Source organism: Sphaerodactylus townsendi, linkage group LG06, assembly GCF_021028975.2.
Source record: "Sphaerodactylus townsendi isolate TG3544 linkage group LG06, MPM_Stown_v2.3, whole genome shotgun sequence".
NCBI classification, from domain to species: Eukaryota; Metazoa; Chordata; class Lepidosauria; order Squamata; family Sphaerodactylidae; genus Sphaerodactylus; species Sphaerodactylus townsendi.
In genome coordinates this window covers 59,440,060-59,453,349 of record NC_059430.1, presented here as the reverse complement: position 1 = coordinate 59,453,349, position 13,290 = coordinate 59,440,060, and the positions used below count along the sequence as shown (strand labels likewise).

Sequence of the window (13,290 nt, the reverse complement as noted above, 5' to 3'; positions counted from 1 at the left end):
TTTAATTCTGTTTTCCAATAGTAAGTAAGAATGTAAAGGATTTGTAGGGACTTCCATGATATATTTCAATTTTATTTTGTAGTATGTGTTCCCTGTGCACTTATGGACCCAGTAAAGAGAGAAAATAAAATCCACGGATACTATTTTACCACAGTTTTATTAGAGCCAAGATACCATTTCATGAACAGTGAGAAATTATATGGAAAACTTTGTCTCTCAAGAATAGTGGTGAGACTCAGTTGAAAACCTAGGTCCAGTTGAATTTCATAGGAAGCATGATTTTAGTTAACTACTTTTAAGTAACTGTGAAATGATTTACTATTAAATATGCAATCATTTAACATTGTGTTTTTAAAAATATTTTATAGGTTATTAATGTGGATGATGATGGTAATGAATTGGGTTCTGGTATAATGGAACTTACTGACACAGAGCTAATCTTGTATACCCGTAAACGAGATTCTGTCAAGTGGCATTACCTTTGTCTGCGCCGCTATGGTTATGATTCCAACCTATTCTCTTTTGAAAGTGGTCGAAGATGTCAAACTGGACCAGGTATGTATGAAGCCTCTCACGTCACAAATCTGAAAGCAAAACTCAGGTGCAAAGTAAGCGTTTATGCACTGTGTTTGTTCTATTTGAGAAGACTTAAACGCATAACATCCATCTACTTGTAAGTTATAAGCAATGTAAATTGTTCTGATTTAAACTAAGTTCAGAAAATTTAACCTTGTTCTTGTATTTCTGAAAAAGATCTTGTAAGTAATAGTGAACATTTGTTGAAATCTTCAAATAGAAAGCCTACTGTGATGAATTTTCAATTTGGCAGTTCTATTGCTGAATTTGGTTTATGATAGCACATGTTTTAATGACCTAGATTAAGGATACACAGAATGCATGAAGAAGAGCTGCTCAGGGTTATACAGGGAGCTTATAAACTAGCTAAGTAGAATTCTTGGTCTTGAGTGCCATGCCATGCCATCCTCTGGAAACCCTGCATTGTTTTGCACTGTGTAAGATGTTGTCTAGATGTCCCTCCTCTTCATGGGAGTTGGGCAAAAATGGACGGTTTTCCCAGTGAAGAGAGAGATACGGTGGGTTCCCCCAAAGAACTGTATTTGTGGCAGCACCATTTAACCTTCTCATCTGATTTGGAATTATGTGTGAGTGGTGAGATGGCCAAACCCACTTGTGGGAGCAGTGTGCTGTTGTACTAGCAGATATATCCTCCCTGGCCTACTTGCCCAGTGGAGGAGTGATTTTGCTGACTTGCGGCTGCCGCGGCCCTCCCCAAGACCGGGACATGGTGCTGGAGGCTATGCCAGCATCGCAGGGCCCCTGCCACCACCAACATAGCAGGGGCGGGCTGGGGTGTGCCAGGAGAGGAGCTGACATTAGCCTTTGTCTTTTTTACTGTTCAAGCCTTTGTTTTTTTTACTGTTCAAGCCTCCCTACATTGCTGGAAAGCTTACATGGGAGTGGTGGGGTGTCACTGCCTTGGCACCAAGGCTTGCTGCTGCCACCAAGTTTGGATGGGACTGCTCATCTTTGAAGGTGTCATGCTCCTGTTTTCTATTTGCTGCAGCAGATTAAAATGGTTGATCAACAGGAAGAACACCTCAGCCTGGAATGGTTGAAGTGTTTGATGGCCATTTTTTTTAGATAGCTTTAAAAGGCAATAAGACAAATGAATTATGCGTCTATCAGAAACTGTTGGCCTTAATGGCTAAATAGAATCTCCATCTCCAGGGATAGTCGGCCTATGAATGTGAACTTATGAAAGTAGGAACAGCTGTAGTCTTCATGTCCTGTTTGTTGGCTTTCCTGACTCATCTACCTGGTTGCAAACAAGATGCCAGATTCTGTCTGATCTGCGTTTTTTATTTACTTTATTTATAGTCTGCTTTTCTTGCTAAGACTCAATGGATTAGAAAATTTAAAGACAGTGCAACAGGACAGTCTAAGACAGTGGTAGCGAACCTATGGCACGTGTGCCAGAGGTGGCACTCAGAGCCCTCTCTGTGGGCACGCGTGCACAGAGTTCATCAAGTGGGGGGAGCAGAAAATCACCCCCTCACACGCATCTAGGCTGGCCTTGCTTCTGAGTAAACCCTTCTAGGGTCATGATTTACCCATTCGAAGCATTGCACCGTTGCTTCACCAAGCTTACTCCCGAGTAACGTGCACCTCGGAGCAAGCCATGTTTTCTAAACTAAAACTTCAGTATTCAGGTTAAATTGCTGTGTTGGCACTTTGCAATAAATAAGTGGGTTTTGGGTTGCAATTTGGGCACTCGGTCTCGAAAAGGTTTGCCGTCACTGGTCTAAGGCATAGTAAACAATGCTATAAAATTGGGTTAGAGAATTGGAATACAATGCAATGCAATAGCTATGACATGGTATATCATAAGCAATCTAAAAATTGGATTAAAAATATTAGGCAACCAATACAGTAAACAGTGCCATAAAGTACATCCCTGGCTAGTACTGCTGTTTTTTTAAAAGTTATTCTGAACACTTCTATTTTCTTACAACCTTTATCAAAATACTCTCCTGAACAAATCTGTTTTACACATTATGCAGAAATATAGAAGTGTTGGAGCCTTTCTGATCATGTCAGGTAGGCCCATTTTTACAAAAGGGAAGCCATTACAGGGAATGCTTTATTGGCTGGGACTTTTCAGAGACTTTGTTAAGATGTGTATAGCTGTTGCAGCAGAGACTACCAGGAAATTGCTTTTATAACCTCTTCTCAGTATTGTGGTATGGGTAATACCAATTGCACACACTTTATAAACTTAAAAATGTAATAAAATTATTGATGAAGATTTTTGTGGCTGAAATACGTTAGAATACAGCTGTATTGAAGGGAATCTTTAGCCAGTCCTTCAGTGACCCATTAGATTTTTTCTTGTTTGAAAACAAGTGTCTGTACTGGGAAGCATATACTTATCAATGTTTTATTAATTAATTAAATTTATATACCGCCCTCCCCCAGAGGGCTCAGGGCGGTGAACAACAAAACATATAAATAGAGCACAAAATAAAATCAATAAATTTCAGAAATAATTAAATAAATCATTAAAGAAATGGCTCTATACACATAGATTTAGATGTCATCTTTCTTCCATAAAATGATGAAATGTGACTGAAACTTGTCCTGTATAATTACCAAATATTATCTTAATCTCTAGCCTTTTGTTTAAACCTTTCCCTCCCCCCATGAGGTATGGAGTTTGGAAATGTTGATTTACTTTAAAAACAAAAATAAAATTATTCGGTACAATGGCTCGTTAGTCCAGTCTTCCACTATATATCAAAAGTATATATTCAGCCCATCCCAAGCATTTGTGTACTACAGCTGCAAAATGTTACCACTGCTTTGTGGAGGTCAAACCAAAATCAATTTTCTTTAAATGTGGAGTAGGCCTTCCTGGAAGGAGGGGTCACTGTGGACAATATGTCACGCAAAAGTATGTATAAATTCCCAGAAAAGCCACAAAAGTTACACTGATGTTTTATTTTGTATATAGTTGCTATAAAATGTTCTGCACATTTCAATTCTGCCTCCCTATCTGAGGAGATACAAACAATTGTGAGGGAGTTGTCAGCCCCTTTTCAAATGGTTCAGTGTACACTTTTATTTTTATTTATTTATTTATTTATAATTGGTTTTATATACTACCCCTCCCCCGAAGGGCTCTGGGTGGTGAACAACACATTTTCACAATGTGAGGTTCATTAATACTGCTTGATACAAATCTAGTTTTCCTTCATGGGTTTTCTGATCCGTAGGCCATGATATCTATTAATTACAATATGCTTTGTCTACCAAGACATGAGTCTAAACTTGTGTCTGGGAAACCCTGTAGTTCCTCACTGAAAAGATCAGCAATGGTTTCCTTTAAGAGACCTTTTCAATCATTCCCTAAAATGCACAGCAATAAGGTAATTTGTATGTATTGTAAGATTAATATTTGATCTGTGTTGCATATGTGAAGGCTTGGCTAGTACGTAACAAAAACTGTATGCTAGTACGTAACAAAAACTTATTCCATAATCCTCTGCAGTATGCATTGGTTTGAAAATAGATGTTTGGGGGTTTCTAAACTGATATGACTACATGGACAGTGGTACCTCAGAGTAGAAAGTGTTAGGAAATGGTGCCATATATTGTATATACTCGTGTATAAGTCGACCCGCATATAAGTCAAGGCACCTAATTTTACCACAAAAAATTGGGAAAACTTATTGACTCGCGTATAAGTCGAGGGTGGGAAATGCAGCAGCTACTGGTAAATTTCAAAAATAAAAATACATACCAATAAAATTACATTGAGGCATCAGTAGGTTAAATGTTTTTGAATATTTATTTCAAAGAAAAACAGTAAACTAGCTCTGTAAGTGGAAAAGAGGATCAACAAAAACAATATGGTCTCAACAATAACTTTAAAAGTACAAAAACCTTAGCTTTTTTGTAAGGAAGGGTTTTAAACAATGGATCTTACAATAAAAACTGGAATGAACATGCCTGTTCACTGCACTCAAAAACTTCCCTGCTTTTTAAAAGAATAGTTCGTTATTTTTAGTGTACATATTTTTAAAATTGCACACGGCAGGTGTCATTTTAGAAGGGACATTCACACAACCTGTCAGGGGAGGAATGTTTATGTTAGCAGTACCAACATTTCAGAGTATCTTTAGGAGATCCTCCTGATGATTCCACCCAGGTTTGGTGAAGTTTGATTCAGGGGATCCAAAGTTATGGACCCTCAAAAGGGTAGCCCCATCTACTATTAGCTTCCATTGGAAACAATGGGGGATGGGAGCACCCCCTTTGGGGTCCATAACTTTGGACCCCCTCAACCAAACTTTACCAAACTTGGTAGGTATCATCAGGAGTGTCACCTGATGATACCCTGAAATTCTGGTGCCACTAGCCTAAAAACTGCCCCCCCGGAGGCCGACAAAGTAAAAACCCTAAAATATTTTGTGTATAAGTCAAGGGGGGGCTTTTTCAGCACAAAAAATGTGCTGAAAAACTCGACTTATACACGAGTATATACGGTATTATAGGAGCTAGTCTTGAAAACCATGAGCCTTTTTACAGAATGGCCAAGACTGCCATCAACAGCCTTTTAGCCTGAAATATTAGCATATATTTGAATAGTGTATTTTAGGATTAGGATTGTGGACTACTGGGGTAAACCAAATGGAGCTGCAGGGTGATGAAAAATCACTGTGCTAAAATTGGGAATTTTATAACTGTATGTATCAAACTGACTTAACTGCAACCATGGAGAACATTTCTGTTATTACAGTTGACAATTAGGCAATAAACTAGAATCTCTTTTATTGCTGCAGTGACCCTTCTACTTGCAGCCACCAAATGCAGTGACAGCTCTTTCTTTCTTTTTTCTTTATAAATAAATATATAATAAGTGCCCTTAATTTTTCCTTATATGGTAGCTGCACCAGGAGTATAAATTTAAAAAAACCCAATCCTTTATTTCCTTTTGGTAGTGTGTACGATAGCCTACATGGTAGAGTGTACGATAATGTGTACGATAGTGTGTACGATAGCCTACATGGTCCTAAGGAAAATAGGGTGGAATTCCAATGTTTCTTCAAACAAAGTAAGATTTTATTTATAACTGATAGGTAACTTCAAGGTTTTAAGCAAAATATTTTAAAAATAAAATAAAATAAAACTGAGGCAACAAATACTTTGAAGACTTCACTCAACATAAATTCACTCTGACACTTTCTGACAGCTTCTCTCATAGTTTTCTCAGACTCTGTCTTTATTTTGTCTAACAGTTTATTGAGACTCTGACTTTCTGACTAAGCTTTGACACTCTCTGATTTCTCACACAGAAACCCTAATGCACTCACCAGTGTTTGCTCACACAGAGCTTTTACTCATTTGGTCTTTTCACTCAGAAGCCCTAACACATTCTGCTATTCTCACACAGAACTTTTAACTCTCTCTGACTAGAGTTTTGACACTCCCAGTCCTTTCACTTTGAAATCCTGTCACCTTCTGGCTGTCCAGTATAACTCTCCCATATGCACGCTCTAAAATCAACCAACTATATTGCTCTATCACCCTTCTCCCTTTCTCTGTCCAAATCAGCTCTCAGTATAGTGTCACACACACACATTAAAATCATTACAATTGTCTATTTACAGCTTGTCCCTTTTCTGTGTGCCTAGTTGCATGGCCTGAAATAGAGTAGGTGCAGTAGTTCTAGCATGTTAGATAAGCTGAAGTTCAGCAAAGGCACACACTCTTGTTAATGAGAATATCAACTTTGACTTCATGCTTTCAATGGAAGAAAAATCCAAAGCTACAACTACATGGGTTCTCTGTCACCGCTGGTAAGTTGGGCTCCCTCTGCTGTTGAAAGGCAAAGTGGAACAATACTACAGGTATTGGCTACTTTGTTTCTGTGTCTGTCCACCTGACCAAACCAAACTGGCTTGCTCTGTTCCACCTGGATCCGTCTTTATAATCCTTCATCCTAAATCCTTATATTAACCTGGGTCTACTCCCTGTGTCAAATCCTTATTACTTTTTTGTGCAGAAATTATATGTCAATTTTTCTGGCTTAGTAATGGTAATTGAGCAGAAACTTTTTAAAAATGTCTTTGCCCCACCAAAACTCTGTTCCTACACAAGCTACTGCTTACTAAGAAACTTTCTTTTCCTGAAGTGCATATCAAACATCCTCTTCTGTATTATGTTCACTTTATCCTTTGTTTAAATGTGTGCCTAAAGGTTTAAAAACTTTTTTAAAAGGTTGTTTAACTTTGTGGTTTATTTTTGACACTCTTTCTGTAACAGGTATGCACTTAAATGGATTCCAGCACTTTTTAAAACTAAAAATGCCCTTTTTTCTCAAAACCATCTAACATATGATTTGTTGTTGTAGGAATATTTGCATTCAAGTGTGCCCGTGCTGAAGAGTTATTTAATATGTTGCAAGAGATCATGCAGAATAACAGCATAAATGTGGTAGAAGAACCGGTAGTAGAAAGGAACCAACATCAAACAGAGATGGAAGTTCCACGAACTCCTCGAACACCCACCAGTAAGTTTTTCTCCTGAGTGTTGGGTATAGAACATAAACTCAGTTACCAGATTTACTTTTGACCTGCTAAGGTCATAATAAAATCTTACCACATTAGTTTACAGGATTAATGCTTCTTCTAAATTTTCCCATACATGATGAGGATTCATATGTACTGATATAGGAGAAAGCTAGAGATTCAAGTCCCAGATAGCTGAAAAGAAATAAAAATGAGGAGGCATCTCCCCACAGTTTTTAAGAAAAAACTGAAAAATCTCTGTCATTGTCACTGTCACTGAAATGGTTTAAGGCATTAGTATCAATTATAGTATTATGATATCTGCTTGAAAAATGTTATTTGGGGAGGTTTTAATGAATCTGTGGTCATCAGGGAATCCTTGGTTTTTCAAGTCATGATCAGAAAGAGGACTTGTTCATTAATGACAGTCAGCCCCATCCAAAGTGTGTGTGTATGGGCGGGAGGAGAATCTGCCTGTGGGAGTGGTACCACACACAAGTGGATTTGCCATCCTCGGGGTCCTTGCCCCAGCGGAGGGGTGATTCTGCCAGCGTGTGGCTGCCACTGCCCTCCCTGGCACTGGGACAGCATGCCAGATGCTGCATCAGTTCCCTTGCTGCCACTGGCATAGCGGGGGCATGGCCAGGAGAGGACCAACTTTAGTCAGCTTCCTCCTGGCTATTAGTCACATTATACTGGCGGCCAGGGCTTTAGATTGATGCCACCAAAAAGGTGGCATAAGTCTTTTAAACCTGGTGGGAGCTTTCCAGTGGTGGGGAACCTTTTTCACTTTTCAAGCCTCCCCATGCTGCTGGTAAGCCTCTATGAGAGGAGTGGGGCAGCATGGCTGCATGCCGCAGCTGGCCACCTGGCTCCTTTAATGGGGCTGTGTGCCAAACTCTCATGATTTCTTACCGCATTGACGTTTAGGAAATCATAGTTCACATGGGAAGTGAGAGGAAAAGAAATAATCGTTTGTAAAAATGTCATTGAGGAAGCTAATTTCTCCAGAATTTTATGATCTCCCCGCAGGAGGAGATTAAACTTCAGTTGGACGTTGTATTTTCTTGTTTAAACATTTTTGAGGTGTTGGTGCTGAACAAGGTAGCCATGCATTTATGTTTTAGATTTACTAAGTCAAAGTATGATACAGCATTAATTAATCATGATTCAGTCCAGAAGAAAGTACCTTTCAGAACAAAAATGTTCTGTGGATTTCTCATTTTATCTCTGGGCGTTTGATCCTGTGATTCCCATCTGTTAAGTAAGGAGCCTCCCTATAGCACTTTTCTGTCCTCCCTTCACTCATTATCAAAACCTGTAATGACCAGTGTTTTATTTATATGTTTTAATGAAGCCTTCACCAAAGAAAAACATCATTTCATGTAAATAGGATAACTGGTTTTTTCTTTTTTTAAAAATATAATCAGCACCTGGGTCAATTGGTCAGAGTTTACCTAATGGGTATCCAAGATATCCCTCCTATGGAGATGCTTCATCCCATTCCTCCAGCAGACACCCCTCTGTGGGAAGTGCACGTCTTCCTTCAGTAGGTGAAGAGTCAACACATCCTCTGCTTGTAGCAGAGGAGCAGGTAAGGAATGTTGACCTTTGATTTTTTACACTTTAATCTAATTCTTATGTATGTGGCCAGTGTTACCATGATGCATATTTATACTGAGTTTTTTATTATTCTTGTATTCTGTGGTAGAAGTGCTATGACATTGATTGCTTGTGCAAACATTTGTGCATGTCAACATGTACTGTTTTAGGACATGACAAAAATATGTGGCCATTGGCTAGGAGCAGCAAAGGGAGCAAATGATGGAGCTGAGTGCAACTGACACTTTAATCTGTCCTTTGCAGGTCCATACATATGTGAATACCACTGGTGTACAGGAGGAAAGAAAAAACAGGCCAAGTCTGCGTACACCTCTGGAACGAAGGGTTTCTAATGCAGAATCAAGCAGGGCAAAGGAAGAAGAAACTTGTTCTGAGGACAGAGAGGCCCAAGTTGTACTGGAACCTGAAGGAGTCAAATTTATTTTGGGCCCAACACCTGTCCAGAGACAATTAATGGAAAAAGAAAAACTGGAATCATGTGGGAACAGTACCCAAGCTAGTGGGAACAGTACTGAAACTAGTGTAAGCAGCACTCAAGCTAGTGGGAGTAGTAACAGCGAATGGGACACTGGTTATGACAGTGACGAACGCAAAGAAGCCTCTTCTGGAATCAAACTACCATATGAAAATGTAAATAGATTGTCTATCCCAAGTGCTCCAGGGCTTAGGAGAGGTCGTCTGATATCATCCAGTACCTCTGATACCCAGAATATTAACAATTCAGCTCAAAGAAGAACTGCATTGCTAAATTATGAAAATCTGCCATCTTTGCCTCCAGTTTGGGAAGCTCACAAGCTAAGTAAAGAGGATGATGACTGTTTAGGACCAAAGACCCCTTCCCTGAATGGCTACCACAATAACTTAGATCCCATGCACAATTATGTCAATACAGAGAACGTAACAGTGCCATCAAGTGCTCACAAAGTAGAATATGCAAGACGGCGGGACTGTACCCCTACAGTCTTTAATTTTGATATTAGGCGACCGAGTTCAGAACACAGGCAGCTCAACTATATACAGGTTGATCTGGAAGGTGGCAGTGACTCTGATAACCCTCAGACCCCCAAAACTCCTACCACTCCTCTTCCACAGACTCCAACTAGGCGCACAGAGCTGTATGCTGTGATAGACATTGAAAGAACAGCTGCTATGTCAAGCTTGCAGAAAGCACTGCCACGAGACGATGGTACTTCTCGGAAAACTAGACATAACAGTACTGACTTGCCTATGTGAGCCTGGAAACCGTTAGTTAAATTGTTTGCACCTTTGTGAAGTTTTTTTTAAATAACTGAGTGCTCCATTTTGATTTTTAAATATCACCTTTCATAGATTCAGTAGATTTTTTTCTGAATATTTCATGTGCTTGTTTAACAAAAGGGAATTTAAGGTAGAGTATTAAATAACACTGCTTCGTTTTACATTTGTAGTAACAGCTTTTGGACAGCATTGCCATCTTTTATAGTGCCTATTTTATTAACTGAAAGATGGAATAACATGCCAGTTTTTACAAACCAGCCATACGCCTGAAGAACCTATGGGCATGACTTCTTATGCCTCCTGAAACTTCCATTATTAGCAGATCACTATAGTCTTTCATAGTGTATCCATAGACTCATATCTTCCAGTTGCATGCCCTGTGGCATAAATGAGAAATTCTCTGGTCTTTAGTTTTAATTGAATCAAAAAGGTACAAATTTCTCTCGCCAGAAGACTTGGACTGAATTACTCTGGCAGAAACCAGAATTTCACATGACAGGAAAGAACTGACAGCAACTGTCATTCTCTAAAGCCCTCCAGATAACTTGTCACAGTCCTGAAGAGTGCAACTCTTTATAAAGCCAAGTAGTAACTTTAAAAAAATAGTAGTGTATATGGTGCCATATCTCAGAGTGGCTGGCTTGAGAGGGAGACAAACTGATGAAATCAACATTTTAAGCATACAAGGATCATTTAGCACAGTTTGAACACTTCATGAATTAATGACCAGATGCACTTTAAAACCACCAACAATAAATGAAGCAACTAGTATTTGGGGGACACGTTCTGTTGTAGTTTGCATTTTAGAAATAGTCTGTACTGCTGCTTTTTTTCTTTGTCTCTATAAGATTGAAATGAACAGTGGTCAGTGTAAAGCAGGTATCCCATTTAGAGAAAAACTGGATGTATCTGGATAAATTCTACTTTTTGGCAAGTTGGCATGGCTGGCAGAAAAAGAGTTTGTACAGTGCTGAAAGGAAGTTATTTGGCCAGAATCCAAAGGCCCACGTTCAATGTTCTGCATGTGCTGTGTGTGTTCTCTGTTTTCCACCCCTTTCTTCCCCTTAAAGTTACTCCTGAAGATCAGGGTAACCTCTCAGAGTAGCCCAGCTTGTAGCGCTCATGATGCTGTAACCTGGCTTGATACTAAGAATCTGCTCAAGGGCATGGGTGGGAGATCTTTGGAATTCTGTGTACACTTCCTTGAGTACTATAATGGAAGAATGATGGGACATAAATGTAATCATCAAAATAAATAATAATTCCTTGCAACTGGAAGGAAAAAACAAACAATCCCTCGCTCCACTCCCACTTGTGCATAAGGGGAAAAGAAATCTGCTCATGCCTTGCTCTCAGCCCATGTGCTTCTGTTTGACTTGTTTTTGACCATCTTGAGATAAGAGCTTGTCATTGTTGGCATGTGAGACATCACAACAGGATTCCCTTTCATCAGAATTTGAAACCAGCCTTGTGAGGCCCACTGCAGATTTTCAAGTAGCAACTTCAAGTTTTTCTGTACAGTTGTTCAGATATTAAGACATTTGTGATGTAGTTCACAATTATGTTGTATCTATAGTGAGATTTTACTTTTCCTCACTTTTTGTTTGTTTGTCTGTACAGTGTTTAGATTGAAATTATTAATTTGTATATAGCCTTTGTTCAGAATATTTTATGCGTTTCATCTTGTTCAATTTCCACATTGCTTTGGAAAAGCTTTTTGAGGGCTTGTTGGTAATGTTGCGAACAGGAAGACCTTTTTTATTGCCTGCACAAAGAAAGACTAATTATCAGTAGCTGAGGTTAAACAGGGCTGTAGCACCTTAGAAAATGGCTGGTATAAGCTTTCATGCCTTAGTTTGTTCCAGAGGCAAATAATTACAGATCAGTGACATAGTTTTAAGGCTGGAGTTGAACACATCATGTGGTGCACTGACATGCATTTTATAAATAATAGTTCTGTTGTATTTTGTGGGATAGAGATCCTGGTCCTCTTCCACCCGCATTGGCACATCTGACCAAGATGCCAGTAAAAATTTCTTGTAGTGTTGCCCTAATGTCCTTTCTGAAGTTGGGCTGCTAGCAGTATGTTCTATCATAAGAAACCTTCTTGTTGACACAGCAAGCCTCTAACACTACATAGAATCCCTAAAAATAATATTTTTGTCAATGGCTTATACCTTGACTACTGCTGAATATTCACAATATACCTAGCATCTTCTGATCTTCCCTGGTGCTCTGTTCAAGAATCCCTCAGTTTTATGTTGAAGCATGTAGGGCTGCTGGTGCAGCATAAGATTCCATACAACAAAGCCAACCTGAACTTTCAATTGTAAAGGGAGTAATAAGTATTGTAGATTATTGTGGCCCTGACCTGGATAGCTCAGGCTAGTTCAGTCTGGAAAAGGAAGTCCATGGTTGCTACACAGAGGCAGGTAATAGCAAATCACCATAAACTTCTCTTGCTTTGCAAACAACCATGGGTTGCCATAAGTTGGCTGTGACTTGATTGCAATAAATAAATAAGAAATATTGTGAGATACATACCCTTGAGTACTGGATAAAACTGTATGCAACAGATCCCTACCACCATGACTATTTTTAAGCTGTCTTCCTGCAGGAATTGAGCAAAAACAAAATTGGAGAGCCTCCTAGAAAAGCTGCTTTTCTATTTCGTTTGTAAACTTCTGGCCTTTGTTTCCATAACAAGTGACAAACCTGCATTCTGCTTGAACTATCTTCCTGATCATATTATATGGAATATGTTCCGATATATTGTCAACTATAATCTTTTGCAAATAGAAATGATAAAAGGAATAGTCCACTACCAAATATTGACAGAACATTAAAACCCTATCTTTCCCATCCATCTGTGGGGAAAGTTGTAACAAAAACTCTGATTTTGACCAAGAATGCAAGGGACTGCTGACATTCAAACCAGCAGCAAAGAAAATGGAGAACCAGTGTGGTTCAGTGGTGAATTCTAATCTGGAGAACCAGGTTTGATTCCCAGCTGCTCCACATGAGTGGTGGACTCTTATCTGGTGAGCTGGGTTTGTTTTCATGCTCCTCCACATGCTGGGTGTCCTTGGACTCTTTCAGCCTCAGCTACCTCACAAGGTGTCTGTTGCGGAAGATGAAGGGAAGGCGTTTGTAAGCCACTTTATGACTCCTTACAGGAGAGAAAGGTGGGGTATAAATCCAAGCTCTTCTTTTTAAATACAAAAGGCTCTTGTGCTGTAGAGCAAGCTATGCCCTGACTTGCAATACTCCCAGGATTCTGCAAGTGTATATTGGAGTAAGGCTTGGCAGGAGGATGTGG

At 39.3% G+C, this 13,290-nt stretch overlaps 1 protein-coding gene across 1 annotated transcript in view; it reads left to right on the top strand.

The window, feature by feature from the left end:
* The window catches only part of FRS2 (fibroblast growth factor receptor substrate 2), a 67,202-nt gene extending 54,159 nt beyond the window's left edge, over window positions 1-13,043 (top strand). Inside the window, exons 3-6 of the mRNA XM_048499115.1 lie at window positions 369-555; window positions 6,935-7,093; window positions 8,522-8,685; window positions 8,958-13,043. Coding sequence (XP_048355072.1) covers window positions 369-555; window positions 6,935-7,093; window positions 8,522-8,685; window positions 8,958-9,947 — 1,500 coding nt within the window. The 3' untranslated portion in view covers window positions 9,948-13,043. The remainder of the gene's footprint in view (window positions 1-368; window positions 556-6,934; window positions 7,094-8,521; window positions 8,686-8,957) is intronic.
* The last annotated feature ends 247 nt before the right edge of the window (window positions 13,044-13,290 follow it).